Source organism: Mytilus californianus, unplaced genomic scaffold (genome assembly GCF_021869535.1).
Source record: "Mytilus californianus isolate M0D057914Y unplaced genomic scaffold, xbMytCali1.0.p SCAF_9, whole genome shotgun sequence".
In the NCBI taxonomy this organism is placed as follows: domain Eukaryota; kingdom Metazoa; phylum Mollusca; class Bivalvia; order Mytilida; family Mytilidae; genus Mytilus; species Mytilus californianus.
This window is the reverse complement of record NW_026262745.1, coordinates 22,208,173-22,225,852: the sequence shown is the minus strand read 5'-3', so window position 1 is coordinate 22,225,852 and position 17,680 is coordinate 22,208,173. Positions and strand designations below refer to the sequence as shown.

At 30.8% G+C, this 17,680-nt stretch overlaps 1 protein-coding gene across 1 annotated transcript in view; it reads right to left on the bottom strand.

The window, feature by feature from the left end:
- Positions 1-7,672: 7,672 nt before the first annotated feature.
- LOC127714153 (protein mono-ADP-ribosyltransferase PARP14-like) overlaps positions 7,673-17,680 on the bottom strand; it is a 28,252-nt gene continuing 18,244 nt past the window's right edge. Inside the window, exon 9 of the mRNA XM_052220168.1 lies at positions 7,673-14,417. Within this exon, the coding sequence (XP_052076128.1) occupies positions 14,134-14,417 (284 nt within the window). The 3' untranslated portion in view covers positions 7,673-14,133. The remainder of the gene's footprint in view (positions 14,418-17,680) is intronic.

Genomic DNA, 17,680 nt, shown 5'->3' with positions numbered 1-17,680 from the left:
GGTATGAGTCTTACCCGCGCCTACATTAACTTTCTGAGTTCTTAGTAAAATTAATATATATATACTTCTTTTTACCCCATTTCAATACTTGCGAACACTTTTTTATACCGACTTTCTGATAATGGTTTTCATAGTACTATAGTAATAATTATATTTCCCGAGGGTATTGCCCGAGGGAAATATGAATTTGTTAGGGTTAAAAAAACTTCATAGCTAAAGAAAATATGTTGATGCTTTTGTTTTTTCTTCATTAAATTGAAATGGAAAATTAAACTCATAACAAAAATATGTTTTTATAAAAGAAAGTATGCATGTTATTTTAAAATTTTGTTTCATTTTTTTACTGAGCACTGGGCCCATACAGCGTTGGTCAGTTGACTATCAGTCCCCGAGGGTATCATCAGCTGAGCTCAGTAGTCAGTTCTTCTTTACTTCGGTACTGACATGATTTATAACAAACCTCTCTTAAATTGTCAGTTTATAAATTTGGAAAAAATTTTAAGAACCAAAGGTTTCAGTTCCTTCAGGCAAAGTTGACCGTAACCGACTTTGTTTTCGGTGTATTAACAAATCTGTAACCTAGTTAGTTACAGATTTTTATATCATTAAAACGGAAATGGTGAACATTATTAAAACATTTGAGTATGTTATACAATTTAATTCTCAAACAGGAATACTTACCTATATCATTTAGACATGGAATAACTATACCTCTTTATAAAGGAAACAATAAAGACAAAACAAATACAAATAGATATCGTGTCGTAACTTTAACTTCTAGCTGATATCAATAGTGTGATGCCGCATCCACTTCAGGTCGGATTCGTAAAAGAACATGGTGTGATACCGGCTATATATTATACCTTAAAAGAAGCAATTCATTATTATCTAGAACGTAATTCGAATGTTCAAGTCATTTTTCTTGACAATGAAAAGGCTTTTGATCGTTTGTGGTAAGATGGCCTATTATACGTAACCAACTGAATCAAACTGAAATTGAAGGTAAATTGTTGAACCTGATATATAAATTATGTCGTATAAATCTGCAACAGCATATGTTCAGCATAGTGGTATAAATAGTCAGGTGTTCTGTATTGAAATAGGAGTAGGTCAAGGTCGTGTATCGTTTGCCTGGCTATATTCCGTGTTGATCAATGACTCTATTTGTGAACTCATATGGACGACTTGCCGCCCGATCAACATACCCATGGTAGGAATAATGTCCGGCTGGGATCGTGTTTTTTCGAGTGAATATGATCAATATGATCAAAAACATACTTCTATTTTTGTAAGACGTGAAATAGATGCTTAAACTTAATATAAAAAATCATACACGGTAACTTAGTATTGGTGATAAAAAGAAAACACCACGTACCCCTACATTATTTTGTGTTCTAAAAGTTTAATTTAGCTTCAAAATGCTTTTATTCCAAAATATAGAATAAAGCTGTTTTTATACAAGTACCAATGCAAATGTCAAAGGGAATGTATGTTTGGAATCTATATGTCCTTAGATATATACACACATTTTATTAAAATTTTTGTTATTGAATTGAGAAGGACATTTTTAGAATAAATTAATTTTTATATGTCCGTGTTTATTTAAGAGCAGTCCAGGTTTTTTGTGTGTTGTCCAGGTTTTGATCTAGTGATTAAACAAAATTTCAATGGCTTAAAATGTTATATGTCAGTGCGATTACGTTTAAAAAACAATGAAAAGGTTCAAATAAAGTACTTTTCAAAGAACGAAACCTATGCATTTAACCAGTTTGATAATACTGCAGTACGTAACACGTACGTGCGTAAAAAGCATCGTATATTTGTATTTCTCTAATTCTTACCCGATATATCCTTTTCCTGACCTGTTGATTATTTGTATTTAATCAACGTGTGGTTTGTTTGATCTCAGTTATTCATTGGTCAAAATTCGATTATGACGTCAAATTTTCTTGCTTTTCTCTGAATTTCCTATTGTGACGTCATAAAAAGGCGATCATGCCCGATGATGTCACATAAAAAGAACACTCGAAAAGAAGGAATAAGTTTGCCTGCATAGGCTGCATATTGTATAAAAATCATTAGAGAAACAGATCCCACCACCAAATCTCGTGTAATACGATATTTATCCACTCTCGACATTTAAATTTTAAATATTTAAAACGCTCGGCAAGTCTTGCGTTTTAAATTCAAAAATTAAACTGTCTCGAGTGGATAAATATCGTATCACACTCGATGCAGTGGTAGAATCTGTATTTTATTATAGCAAAAAAAAAAAACAACAACAAAAAAAACGACGATGTTAATGTATTCAGCAGAGACAAATAATATTACAATTGGTGACTCTGACAATCGGTATTGTTTGTTGTAGAACAATGTTTTTGTTAGAATACTAGAAACACAATATTTATTTAGTATTCATACTGTACACAGAGACTTATAATTCTTTATGCATATTAAATAAATTTGTATTGCAAAATACTCCAAAAATGCTGATTTCCATATACCTTCTATATTATATTAAACAAAAATATGGATTTACAACACACATTACCAACTTTTAGAGTCCCCGAATAATGTGAATGAAGATATTTCTTTCCATGTTTAAAAATCTATTTCGGTAGCCTGTCGATATTATGAACAATTACATTAAATTTCTACACGAACTTCGCTTTCAGCCATTTTTTATTTGTATTTTAACAATAGAAATATGTTAAAAATGCAACATCTATAAAAACAAAAACTGCAATCATCACCAAAGTCTCTTTAGAACAAAAACATTAATATATAAGAAGTAAAAACAAAACACTAAGTAAAACGTGGTTTTGTACTTGAAACGGAAATATGCACTTGCACACGTAGAAGGGTTAATTTAGCTTTAAATAATTTGAGCATGTCCTTTTTAATATCGATCAATGTAATACAAAAGATAAATAGCATTAACACACTCCGTCAATTACATTTCAGTTTGCAACGTATATTTGTTCCTCCTAACAGACGTTCCTCAGGGAATTTTGTTATGAACAATCATTATGGTATAATATCTGCTCCCGTTGGAACAAATATTCTGTACCCAATATTCCGTCAGGAAAAAGTAATGTTACATCACTTCCTCGTGAAATAATATTCCAAATTTACTTTTGGAACTAATATTATAAAGGAACTTCTATTCCATGATAAAGTTTCCAATCTTTTGTTTGTAATGTTTTAATCTATCCATCAGATATTTGTTATGAAATAATAGTTAGAAGTCAAAAAGATTTAATTCGAGTAACGTCCCGGTTGCGCAATCTTGTTTCTGGGAGCAAATTGTAGCTCTTGGACGTACGAAATGTTTAAAATATCCGTTGTCTGTAATGCCGAATCAAAAGATTAGTTATTTGGTATACAATCATGTTATAAGTTACAGACAAAGTTAAAGTTCCGTTCTGGTCGAGCAATTGTCGGTTGAAGTTAAGGCCATATGACAAAGAAACTGCTTGGAAATATATATGGAAATCATATTTTTTCCAGTAATCTCTGCATCAGGTGATTATATTTTAAGTATATATAGCCATTCAATTACACACCACCACATTAACCCTTCGTTATATAACACTACAAACCAGTAAAAGTCTGAAATGGCCTATATCTGTATTCGACTGTACTGATTTTTACTCGACCAGTCTGAATTGGTCTGAATTTTACTCAACCTTACTCGACCCCAGTCTTACATTTGTAACCATACTCGACTGTACTGATTTGTACTTGACCCTTATCTTTGCCATTGAAAATAGTCTGAACTATTACTCGACCAGTCTGAAACAGTCTTAACCCATTCTCGACCTGTACTCGACCTATTTTTTTCAGTCTAAGCCATACTCGACCAAAGGTCTGAACAATACTCGACCAGTCTGAACCATACTTGACCAAATAACCTCTACTTTTTCTAAATTTTAACTGTTAAAATAAATTTCTTTTTAACTGACATGACAACTGCCACAATAAAATAAAGATATATTATAAAAACAGATTTTTAAATTCTTACATGATTCTCAGATTTATCGAATAGAGATAGTTAAATCAAATTATCTTATATAATAATTTAATTATATTAATTTTAAAGTTTTAGAATTTTGTTAAAAAAAGATTTTCTTTTACCTATAAACACACCTATACTGAGGGTAATTAAACCTTATTAAGGTGCTTCTTGTTTGGCATGTGTTTTTTTTTTAAATTTTCCTAAATTCCTAAATAAAAACGACATAGGTTTCATGGTTACATACACAAAATGTACAATAGTTATATAATTATCTTTTTAATGAGGTAACAACAGCCAACAAAATCACTGAAATTGTTTAACCTTATTTTAGAAATATATCTATTATTATAATTTGGGATATATTATATACAATACATATCAAAAAGGGATAAAAATTTAAGAAATTAATAAAATTGTTCTTCTGATAAGTGGTGAAGTATAAAGTAATACCTCCTGCTTGGGGCAAACTCATGATAAAGATCACACCTGGTCAGAGAGTATTAAATTCTAAATAACATTCATTAAAAATTGCAACATCCTGTGAAACTTAAATCGCAAGGCCTTTTGAATTCACTAGGTAAGTAATACACGCGTTTAAGAAAAATAGGGCTTTCTTTTTACCTGTAAAACACACATGTACTGAGGTAATTAAACCTTATTTGAGTGCTTCTTGTATGCCATGTCTTTAATTTTGACAAAAATTATTTAAATTTAATTGAAATAAATTTTTACTGTAACTTTGGAACACATTTCCTTTTTTAAAAGTTTATCACAGGATTACTATGGAAGTTGTATTATCATGATTATATTAAATTCTTGGTTTAACAAAACAAAGGTGTCATTATTTAAATTTATTAAGTTGGTTTATATGCTATTTTATATATATTTTAATAAAAAAAATGTTCACTGCATTATTAACTAAACTCAACTGACACCATAAATCTATACAAGGCTTAAGTTAATGGTGAAAATTGTCCAGGAACCATAAAATATATCTGAAACATTCAAAAAATTTTGAATAACATTGAAAATATTAGTCACAATTCAGTTTTGAGATTATTTGATCAGCTTGTTTTATTTTAATTTTAAAGGTGATATATATGTATGTATATAAGTGTTTATGAATATGGTGATGAAGTTATATTATGTTTATTGTGAAATTTTGGTTTCAATGCTATATTGAATACATTTTTAATTTCAAATTGTTGTTCAAATTTCTAGCCAGGGGAAATAACTGTTGTTAAAAACAGTTCCTAAATTGATGAAATACAATAGATAGATACAAAAAATAGGTCTAGGTTGGTTAAGACTTGGTCGAGTATGGTTCAAACTAGGTCGAGTATAGTTCAGACTAGGTCGAGTATGGTTCAGACTAGGTCGGGCATGGTTCAGACTAGATCGAGCATGGTTCAGACGCGTATAAAATGGTTAAGTACTGGTCGAGTAAGGGTCGAGTACAAGTTCAGACTGTTAAGTATGGTTCTGACTACAGTCGAGTATTATCAAGTAAATTTCAGACCAATTTAGACTGGTCGAGTAAAAATCAGTACAGTCGAGTAGAGATATAGGCCATTTCAGACTTTTACTGGTTTGTAGTGTAAGTATGCAATAAATAATCAAAAACAAATTTTTTCACGATATGAGTAAATGTGATGAGATTACAAATATCAAACGATAATAAGATTTATTATACTTCATGTCAAAATGCCAGATTTTGATTGGTTAATACGAGGGAGACAATTTACTCTATCCCATGGCAAATACTCTATTACCCTTTACGGAGACGCTTGCTCAAGTGTGCGCTTTAATAAATACGGATGATTAATATGTACAAGACAACATAGTTTATTACTTTGAATTTGAAATTTAATAGACAGTTATAACAGAACGTTCAGTATAATAAATTAAATAACACATATCTGAGAGGGTGATAGAGCAGATTGTTACCCCTCGAAAAGACATTGTCAACCTTGGCTTCGCCTCAGTTGACAATGTTTTCTCGGGGTAACACTCTGCTCTATCACCCTCTCAGCTATGTGTTATTTATATATTAACATTTCCTTAGTTAAGTGGAGATTTCAGTAATTTCATGCATACAACTTGATGAACTTAGTTGCAATGTAGTCAATTTTAAGAACTGCAGTGAACACAAGATAGTGTGAACATCTCTTGATGTTCAGTGAAAAGAAATTCATTTACCAAATAATGAGGAAGTAAAGAGTAAAGTAGATAAGATCACGGTTAAGCTTACCAATATACAACTTTAAACCAGATATCAACCCAAGACGTCATGATGTGTAGTGTTGAGAAAAATGCAAAACACATCTTATATTTGAATCGATGTAAATAGCATACATGTATGTAGCAAATATGAAGTAAACAAGTGACGGATCAGAAAACAGCAATTTACACGAAGCTCTAATTTGTAGTCCGATTTAAAAACCCACAACTGTTTTTACTTATACTTTTTTAAATATGAAGAATTTGTATACAAGTGGCGCAGGATGCAGATAAGTGACGGATGTGAAAATGTGTTACACAGGTTAGCTTACAAATATGAATCTGTGTACTAAATATCCAGAAGCTCTGGTTTATAGTTAGTAGCAAAGCGACAAAAATGTTCACACGTACTGAGGAAAACCAATATACCCCTCATTTTGTGTGGGATGGGATTAAATTTTACAATAAGAGACATATTTTTCTGGAGCTTTATTCATCCATCTTACACCAGGTAATATTTGTATTCATTCTGAACTGCAATGAAAACAGAAACATCGATTTATCTAAGCTTCGACGGCAATATAACAATCTAGATATTTTCGCTCGTTATTTGTATTCAAATTTGAAAGAGTCACGAAACTTGATTCTTGCGTCAATGACATAATTGAGACCATTTACATGTATTTCCAGAAACTTAATTCTGCAAACGATTCAGAAGTATGTATTTTTTTCATTAACAACGCTTCATGCAACTCGACAAAACATATGGTGGCCTATAGTTGCCTCTACGTCGTTTGGACCCTGGTGGAGCGTTGTCTCATTGACAATCATACATCATCCTTTTATTTTTGTTTTGACATCATTGATCACGTGTGTTCTCCTTTTTTTAATCCAAAATCAACTTCAAATTAGAATTCATGATCAAAGGCTGAAGCGACACACTTAATCTGGGAGAGGGTTGAGAAAAACCTTTTTTTCATATTCAATTGCTATACTCATTATTTAACAACAAGCTACTGCACACCACAAACAATAAAAGCAATGTAAGATTTATGTCAATTCAGAAGAAATCTGTCTTTCTGTTTGCCTGTTAATTTCTTTTACTGTTCACCTTTCACATCATAAACCTTGTTAACTAAGTTTGAAAGTAAACACGGTTATTTGAACTATATATAGATGTATATTTTATTCTTGATTTATTGATAGTTCATCGTTAACTTTCATTACGTGAAGCAAAGATATTTTGTAACCTGAACTGCTCGGAGATGATAGGATAAATGTCTATTCATTCGATTTTTTTCTTAGTGAATATAATGTTTCCCTTTTTAAAAAAGGCATATTATCATAAACTTTTGTCAAACTGTATAAATACTGATGTGTCAATCTTTACCATAATAGTTAATAGCACTAATGGACCATAAGTATTTACAAAGATAAGATAAGAAAAATTTATTTTGATTCGGCATGAGTTAAATATACAACACAAGCTCTAAGGAGTTTTTGACCGAATATAAACATATACATAACATAAAGCAGTCTAAGATATAAACAACCTGCAATACAAAATTGAATCTCACACACATAGCATGCAATAAAAATTAAGCAACAGGTTTAGAATGAAGTAAAACATTGTTTACCTATATAAAAGTTTAAAATTTAGATTAAAAAAATGGTAAATATTTAAATAAATAGATTACTTTTATAAAAATCAAATAAAAAAGTTTAGAACTATAATATATGCTTTGAGATCTAGAAATTTCAAAGAACAGAATATTTTCAACATGAATTGATTACCCAATTTCTGGAAATCTGTGTCAGAAATTAAAATTTTAATATATAAAAATTCGTGAAGAAATACATGAACACTAGTCCAAAGCAACATAAATAATAAAAAGCTCAAGAATTATCTGCAAGCAGAACAGCGACATTCCAAACCGTTCCAGGACTGAAAAAGACTTTTAAAATGTGAAAAACTATTTTCAGTCCTGAAATGGTTTGGAAGGCTGTTCCATAAAGTTGCGGCAGCAAATTTGAAAGATTTTTTACCGTAACGGGTTGATTTTACCTGTGGAACATCCAGAATATTTACATACCTGAAAGAATACTAAGATTTTTTTTACACTCACCAAATTTTGTAAGCACACATGAGCTATATTGTTCATAATCTTGAAAGTTTCTAGAGCCATTGTTCTCATCCGTCTGATATGCAAGGAGGGCACCTTAGCTTTATGTAAGAGGTCCTCGTAGGAGCTGCTTAAATCCTCGTTTACAAAACGGAGTGCTCTTTCCTACACCTTTTCTAGTTTTTTGGAATTTCTCTCAGTGCAAAAATGCCATGCCAAAGGGCAAAAATTAAAATTACTCAGAATAAAACTATGAAAAATAGTAAGTTTACTAAGTCTATCCAAAACAGAGCCCAAACGTTTTAAAACATTTAATTGCTGTGAGGCTCTCCTGCAGATTAAGCTGATATGAACATAAAAATTTAGCTGATAGTCAATTTCAATGCCTAATAATTTTACTGTTTTTTCACATGTAAGCTTCGGATTTTGAATATGTCTAGATGGTTTTTTTTCAAAGGTCTTTTTGCCAACAGCCAAAACTTGAAACTTGTCGGGATTTGCTTGCATTTTATTCACCGCAACCACTCAATAAGTATTTTTTACTCAGATTCCAAAGTTGAAATTAATAAATAAAAATCTGGAGTACAGAAAGACAAAGTATTGTCATCTGGATAGTTATATAAACTACCATTTTTAACAAAAAGAAAAATATCATTTATAAATACGTTAAACAACAATGGCCCTAGTATAGAACCCTGTGGTACGCCTCTATGGATGTCAGCCCAACCACTCAGAACATTGTTGACTTTTATTTGTTGTTTACGATCAGATAAATAGGACTTTAAAAGAGCAACTGAATGGGGGGATACACCATATGCTGATAATTTATCTAGCAAGATATTGTGCGGTAGGCAGTCAAAAGCCTTAGAAAGATCCATTAATACCTCTGCAATGCACTGGTTTTTATCAAGAGCTTCACACCAATCTTCTAACACTCTGAGAAGTGTGGTCTGACATCCATGTCCACGTCTAAATGCACACAAAAAAGGATTAAATTTTTTAGCTAAGTATACAGTTAGTTGAATTTCATATATTTTTCAAAGATTTTAGAAAACATGGGTAAGACACTAACTGGTCTATAGTTTGTTTTTAATAATGGGTCACTCTTTTTATGAAGGGGGGTCACGTGGGCTTTTTTTAGTTTATCAGGGAAACAGTTATTTTTAATTGACAAATTTACAAGAGTTGTCAGCTGTGGTGCAATATAAGATTTACAATTTTTTACTATTTTTGCTGGAATACCATCAGCTCCTGTAGCCTTCTTGATGATAATTTTATTCAAGATTCTATCGACATTTTCGTTAGATAATTATGTAAACAATTAAAATAAATTTAGACAATTGTTATTTTGAATTATTTAATCACAATATTAGTTTAAATTACAAAATCTAAATTATTTAATCATAATATATATATAAGTTTGAATTGACAGCTGCCCTTTTGCGTTAATTATTTTTTTGTTTGTTTTTTTTTTTGTGATGTATCATTTACGCCAAATATTAGTTTTTTAAGGTATCAATTGCGCCAATACACGGAATTCATATGCGCCATTTTACCTATACACATTACTATCATAAATATAATTCATAGATAAATTAAAGTACCTTAAAAGTATCATTCATGAAATAAATGGGACCATTGTTGTTTAGAAAAATAAAAAAAAGGTGAGTATACATAAAAAAATGTATAAGTCAGATCATATGTTTGGAGTTATTACAAATTGAAAAGGATGACTTGGAAAGAAATTATTTGAAATGTATCGAACAACCCATTTTTAGAAAAAGAAGGAAACTATTCACAGCTCAGGCAAAAAGTCAATAAGAGTTTTAAGGATTTTACATGGAGTTCAAATCGTATCAAATAAAGATAAAAACTGTATTTTTGTTGGCGCAAATGGTACTATGTATTTTAAAAACTAGTGACGCAAATGAGTTGTGTAGCAAAAAGACGCAAATTGGCGCACACGGATTTAAACATTCTAAATTAGTTAATCACAATAATAGTTTGAATTACACACTATATATTATTCAATCACAATAATAGTTTGAAATACAAACTCTAAATTATTCAATCACAATATCAGTTTGAAATACAGTCTATTAACTAGTTAATCACAAATTTTATATTAGTTTGAATTAAACACTCTAAATTAGTTAATCAGAATAATAGGTTGAATTGCGCACTCTAAATTATTCAATCACAATAATAGTTTGAATTACACACTCTAAACTAGTCTATCACAATAATAGTTTGAATTACACACTCTAAACTAGTCAATCACAATAATAGTTTGAATTACACACTCTAAACTAGTCGATCACAATAGTAGTTTGAATTACATAGTCGATCACAATAATAGTTTGAATTACACACTCTAAACTAGTCAATCACAATAATAGTTTGAAATACACACTCTAAACTAGTCAATCACAATAATAGTTTGAATTACACACTCTAAACTAGTCGATCACAATAAAAGTTTGAATTACACACTCTAAACTAGTCGATCACAATAATACTTTGAATTACACACTCTAAACTAGTCGATCACAATAATAGTTTGAATTACACACTCTAAACTAGTCGATCACAATACTAGTTTGAATAACACAATATTAGTTTGAATTACATACTCTAAACTAGTGAATCACAATATTAGTTTGAATTACACACTCTAAACTAGTCGATCACAATAATAGTTTGAATTACACACTCTAAACTAGTCGATCACAATAATAGTTTGAATTACACACTCTAAACTAGTCGATCACAATACTAGTTTGAATAACACAATATTAGTTTGAATTACATACTCTAAACTAGTGAATCACAATATTAGTTTGAATTACACACTCTAAACTAGTGAATCACAATATTAGTTTGAATTACACACTTTATAATAATTCGTTGTATTTCAATATGTTTCTAGAGTAATAAGGAAAGTAACTGACATAACGTGACATCAAAACAATCACAATATCAGTTTGAATTGTACTAACATTATGTAAATTATTCATACAATTGCTCTTGTCATCTTTTTTGATTAAATTGAATGAATATTTAAGTTGGAAATCACATATAAATAAGTCAGCTAGAAATAGAGCAGGATTTATATTCATCGTCCTGATATGCATGTAGTATTTGCCACTGGATGTTAAACACCAATTCGTCATCATAATAATCATCGTCATTATCAATTATATTTTATTCTCTTTTATCAATAAGACGAATATTTGCATGAAGATTAAGTTTTTATGACATATGAAATCATTGAATCCTTAACTTCTGTGGCAAATATTGCATATTGAGGAGGATGCAATATAAATGCACGGTGCTATGTATGTACTAAAACAATATTTCGTTGGAGCCGGAATGTGTAACGTGAAAACTCACAAAGGCAATCAAAATGAAAGGAAATAAACATATCCGAGCAATAAACAAAGAAGTAAGCTATACGCTATATTTGAAATAAAACTCCAAGTCTTGACTTCAAGCAGATTTGCAAAGGGCTAAGACATTTAAATTTTAATCGATTTTCAAATCCAAGGTCTGGTACAGTTTGTTGATAGAAAGTTTCTGTACAATGCTATAAATTTTAAAGATGTGATTCAATCACTCTGTCAGTTGATATTACCGTTAATTGGCAGTAAGCTCATACTTTCGGTCAGGTCTGCCATGACCTTGTATTTCTACAAAGCACAAAGCAAAACACACTTTGGTTTTCAGTCTTGGTCCCTATTCAGAAGCTTGGAAATTCAATGTAACAGTATTTTCAGAACCCTCTACCCTCAAATAACCACATTTCTTCAAATACGATAATACTTTAAACCCTCAACAAGTAAATACGACATTCAAAAATCAACATAAAACGTCCTAGCGAAAATACAGAATAAAATCACTTGAATATATAATGATAATAACAGTATCAAATAAACTAGAATGATGAAAGAAACAACTTGTATTTCGGATTTGAAATGATAACCTGCTTTAATACTTTTCTGAAAGTCATATATTACTAATAAATTGAAACAGTTCTATATGTATGTTTATTCGTGGCTAGATTTTGAAACGAAGGACACACTACATAAGAGCTTTATTTAAGCTAAAATAATTCCATTTGGAACGAATGTGTATTTGAAGAGGGAAAACAAGATTGTAACTTGAAACACCATAATCGAAAATCTCAAGATTAATCATTGCCGTCACCTAAAATACAAAATTTTGACAAAAGTTTTTGATAGATTTTCTATATCTTTGTATTTATAAAGGAAAAATCCTTAAAATGAGGGATTACATTTAATTTTACCTTTTATGCTTCGAAATACAAGTACAATAAAAAAAATTAAAAAATTACCGAACTCTAAGGAAAATTCAAAACGGAAAGTCCCTATCAAAGGCTCAAACACATTGAACGAATGGAAAACAACTGTCATATTCCTGACATGGTACAGGCATTTTAACAGTTTGGTTAATCCGCCTTCAAAATAATTCCGTTTATGTCATTACTGTTCGTAGCGTAAATCGAATTATGCTTTGAACAATTTACAGACAATGTAAATCACGCATACAATGAATTACTCAGTAATATACAGATAAAATAATTCCATTTCTATATCGATGCCTATCGTAATGCATTGCAATAAAAATGATATACCGAAAAATACGGATATCGGGCTGTTCAAATATCGGCATTTAGCATACTCCAGTTTCGTTTTTATTCCGACTGAATCATTTTTCCGCCGATTAACCGAATGATATTTGCGAAAAACAATCACTTTTCGTCTGTGACGTCAAATATTTTCTAGTATTACGGTTAAATAATAATACAAAATAATGATTGGAAAACTTTGTTCTACCAGATTGAGTTATTGGATTATAAAAAAAAATAGTGTGCAAAGAGTTTTACATTAACATTGTTTGCCTAACTAATTTTAAGGAAAATTATAATTTATTATTCATATCATGGTCAAAATGTATGAAAACTATTCTAAATTTCTATATAACTTAACCACCATGCACGGATAATAAAAATTGCTTTAACTTTAACAAGACAAAAACTCCCTTTAAAAGTTAATATGATTTATAAAAACTTTGAACGATTAAATATTTTTAAGTGATAAAATGACAATTTTCAAAATTTTCATATTTTTTATAAAACAGTTTCTTCGTATGCCCTTTCAGCCCTTTTTTTAAATTCCTAATTACACTAATTATCCTATCTTGATGAAAGTCCTTACAACAAACAAATATTAGAGATGTTTTTCGGTAAACGACACATTCTTTTCCAAATTAAAGTTGAATATGATTTTAAAGTATTTTTTTTTTTACTTTGGAATTAACATGTAAAACGTTCTTCAAAATATTTGTTGATGGTACTAACTAGTATATGTCTAACTTAAAGGAAAATATCTCCAAACAGAATTCACCTATAAATCTATGCAGATCAACACTAGAATTATGTGAAATAATTTACAAGCAACCTGGTTTTTTGTATATTCAATTCTGTAATTTCCATACAAAAACAAAGTAATGAAAAAATAAAAAAGTAAAAAAAAACCAAAAAAACACACATTTGTAAAATGCAATATTTCTCTAACTGTACTAGAAACAACAAAACAGAAAAGGTAGATACCGTTAACTTGGCCCAATTTTAATAGGAATTATACTACTTGTGTCGTCCTTTAAAAATATATTTACAGAGTACAAGTAGTTATGTATGTTTGATTAAAACATAATTGATGGTATATTACTTCTTAAAATGTGACCTAAAAGTTATCCTTCGAATAGAACTAAATATTCAGGATATGCTTGTGTATCGTGGAAAATGACAAATATTGCCGGATCTGCAGGATTATCAACTACACAGTCATGCAAAATGTGACTTGTTCCTTTTGGCGGTGGTACGATCAGTCCTTGTTTCCCTTGGGTGTATTCGCCAGTTAAGACTTTACACATGTACATATGCCTTTGGTTGTTATGGTCCTTTGGCGAATATGTACCTCTAGCGGAATATGCTGCGTCTCTTGCAAAGTATACACCATTTCCATATACCGTAGCTAAGTAAACAAAGAAATTAATATCTAAGAATTTCAAGATGATTATTAAATAACATAGCTGGCAATGCAACCTTTGAAATCTAAAGAAAACATAGTTAACGTATATCAGAAACATCCAACTATAAACTACATCACATGCATTTCTGATGTAGAATGATACTTAAACAGACGAATATTGAAAATAAGAAATAATATATAGAATGTATTGTTGTGATACATTCATGATACAGTTCAGAGATACAGACGGAATTATATCGCAACTTACAGCCATCCAAGTGTGAAATCAATACTTAAATTGGTAAATGTTAAGAATATTTCACGAACAGAGCATGCAGGAGATTTATAAGCAGCAGGAAAGTTTTATTTTCAGAAAAATATACCTTTTAACATAATCACAAATTTTTTATAACTTAAAACAGGTTTTGTCATTCAGTTTGTTGATATTGAGTTAAATTCCACTATGCTGCTTTCATTATGCCAATCATGTTTACTATCGAATAATGATACAATACATGTACTTTCATTTTCACTGTAGGGGCGATTCATTTCTATTGTATATGCGGTGCATTTTCACAGTAGGAATCATTCATTTTAAACCCTCGTCTTGATTCCGCCGACTCGTTCACAAACCAAATAAAGTCAGAAGGATTTGATAATGCTTATTTTGTGAGTGAAAGTCTAACTAATCACAAAAAATTAATTCCGGAAAAATATAATTTATAGCTAAAATATTAAATACCATTTTTCTAATAATTCCTCCGGATTTAACGTAAGGTAAAATTTATTCATTCTACTGACATTTCATCATTTGATACATACACCTCGGACAGTTCAGCACATACAATAACAGCTTTTTCGGTTTATATCTAGGGTTTCACATTTCGCATACCGGAGTCTTTTATAGCTGACTATACTCTATGGATTTTCGCATTGTTGAAGACCGTAAGGTGACCTATCATTGATTATATCTTCGTCACTTTAACTCGGGTGGATACTAGTCGTCTCATTGGCAATCATACCACATCTCTTCATTTCTAAGTAACTATTCAACGATAAATGTTAATATCACTTAAATCGAAATTGACCTCATTTAGATTCAGACACCAGACTTGTGCCAGACGGACGGACGGACAAACATGTGTATCACTGTATAGCACTCTTCCAGGCAGGGATGTAAAAATCAAAATCCCAACGCACAATTTCGATATTCAATTTGAATTAAAAATATGAACGAGCATGTCATCGCAGTAAGTAATCAGCTATCTTTTTTATGAATGAAAGGAGATGTGTGATATGTTTGAATATGACAGCTACCCATAAACAAATAAAATTATATCTAAAGGTAACCATATGGTCTTCAAAATAAACATAAATATTCATTTGCAGTATTTATTATTCTTAAAATGTTCTACAATTTTTGGAATGAGGTAAGAAGCCGACTTACAAAGCAAACTTAAGTAGATGTGGTATGACAACTATGCACCAAAGCTCAAATAAAGTGGATGTAAGCAATTATAGGCACCGTACGGCCTTCAACAATGTGAAAAACCCCATTCCGTATAGTTGGCTATAAAAGACCCCAACATGAATAATATGAAAGAATTCAATTGAGAAAACAAACAACATAATTTATAACAAAATCAATTTAAGAAAAACAAATATGACAAGAACTAACGACAAGCACTGAACTTCAGGCTCCTGCAGGCAAATTAAGAATGTAGCGGAGTTAAACATGTTTGAAGGTGACAACCCTCCCCCTATCCTGGGACAATGGAACAATGATGTAACGGCATCACACAAGAACAAAATATACAAAACAATAAATGAAAAACAAATATGAGAAACAGCAATAAACAACAACCACCCACTTACAGGCTCCTGCCTTGGGAAGACACATATATAATATGGTGGGGTTATTAAACATGTTTGAGACGCAAACCCTCCACCTAACCTTGAACAGTAGTGTAACAGTAGAACATAATAACAAACGTTATAAAAGAACAGAGTTCCAATGTCCCCCGTGTTGCACATATTTCATCTGTCATTAGCAAAAACTAAAAATTTCTTTAAATTTTTTATAAATATCTTGAAATGAAGGCTTGAGAGCAAATGCAATGCAACTTCAGATATAATTAATATTTCCAAGGGGCATATAACTCTTTTAAAAATATTTTATCGGCAATGATTTTCGAAAGTGTCAAAGGCATTGCTGATATAAACCTATGATATAAGTTTCATAAATCTTTGGCAAGAATTGTACACATTAGAGCGCTAACAATGCAATTTTGTATATAATTAATATTTCAAAGGGGCATAACTCTTTTAATAATTATTGATCGGCACTGATTTTCGAGACATTGCTTTTATAAACCTATGATATAAGTTTAAAAAAAATCTGACAAGAATTGTACATGTGATAGCGCTAACAATGCAATTTTCCATATAATTAATGTTTCAAAGGGGCATACCCCTTTTAGAAAATGGGTCTTCGGCACTAATTTTCGAATTTGTCAGAAACATTGCTGATATATACCTATGATATAAGTTTCATAAAAATCTTTCAAGAATTGTACACATGAGAGCGTTAACATTACAATTTTGTATATAATTAATATTTCAAAGGAGCATAACTTTTTTAAATATTATTAATTGACACTGATTATCGAACTTTTCCGACACAATGCCGATATAAAGCTATGATATAACCTTAATTAAACTCTGGCAAGAGCTGTACACGTGAGAGCGCTAACAAGACCGGACGGACAGACGGACGGACGGACGAACGGACGGACGCCCGGTATTTCTATGTCCTCTCGCAACAGGTTGCGCGGGGGACAAAAAATCAGTTGAAAAGGGCTCAACTCATCAGATCGACATAAAGCAGAAAAAACATCCAACAAAAACACCGGCTTGACGTGGCAGGGTATATATACATCCCTCACACACAAAACAAAGACGCAAAGTACATACAGATCTGAGAGAACTTGCAATTCCTGACAGCTAGTTCAAAGCCTATAACAACTTATAAAAAAATCATGTATCTAAGACTAAAATATCAATCACTACACATCCAATATCTAATGGATTTAGTGTAAAGACGTCATTAACAGTCAGAGAAAAAACATGACCTTGTGCAATGCCAAAACATAGATATCGACAGATTGTAGTACACTGAATGTGCACATGCATATAACAATAATAGTATGTTTTTAATTTACTGATAACAAAATCAATATTCATACCAATAAAAACAATATTCAAAG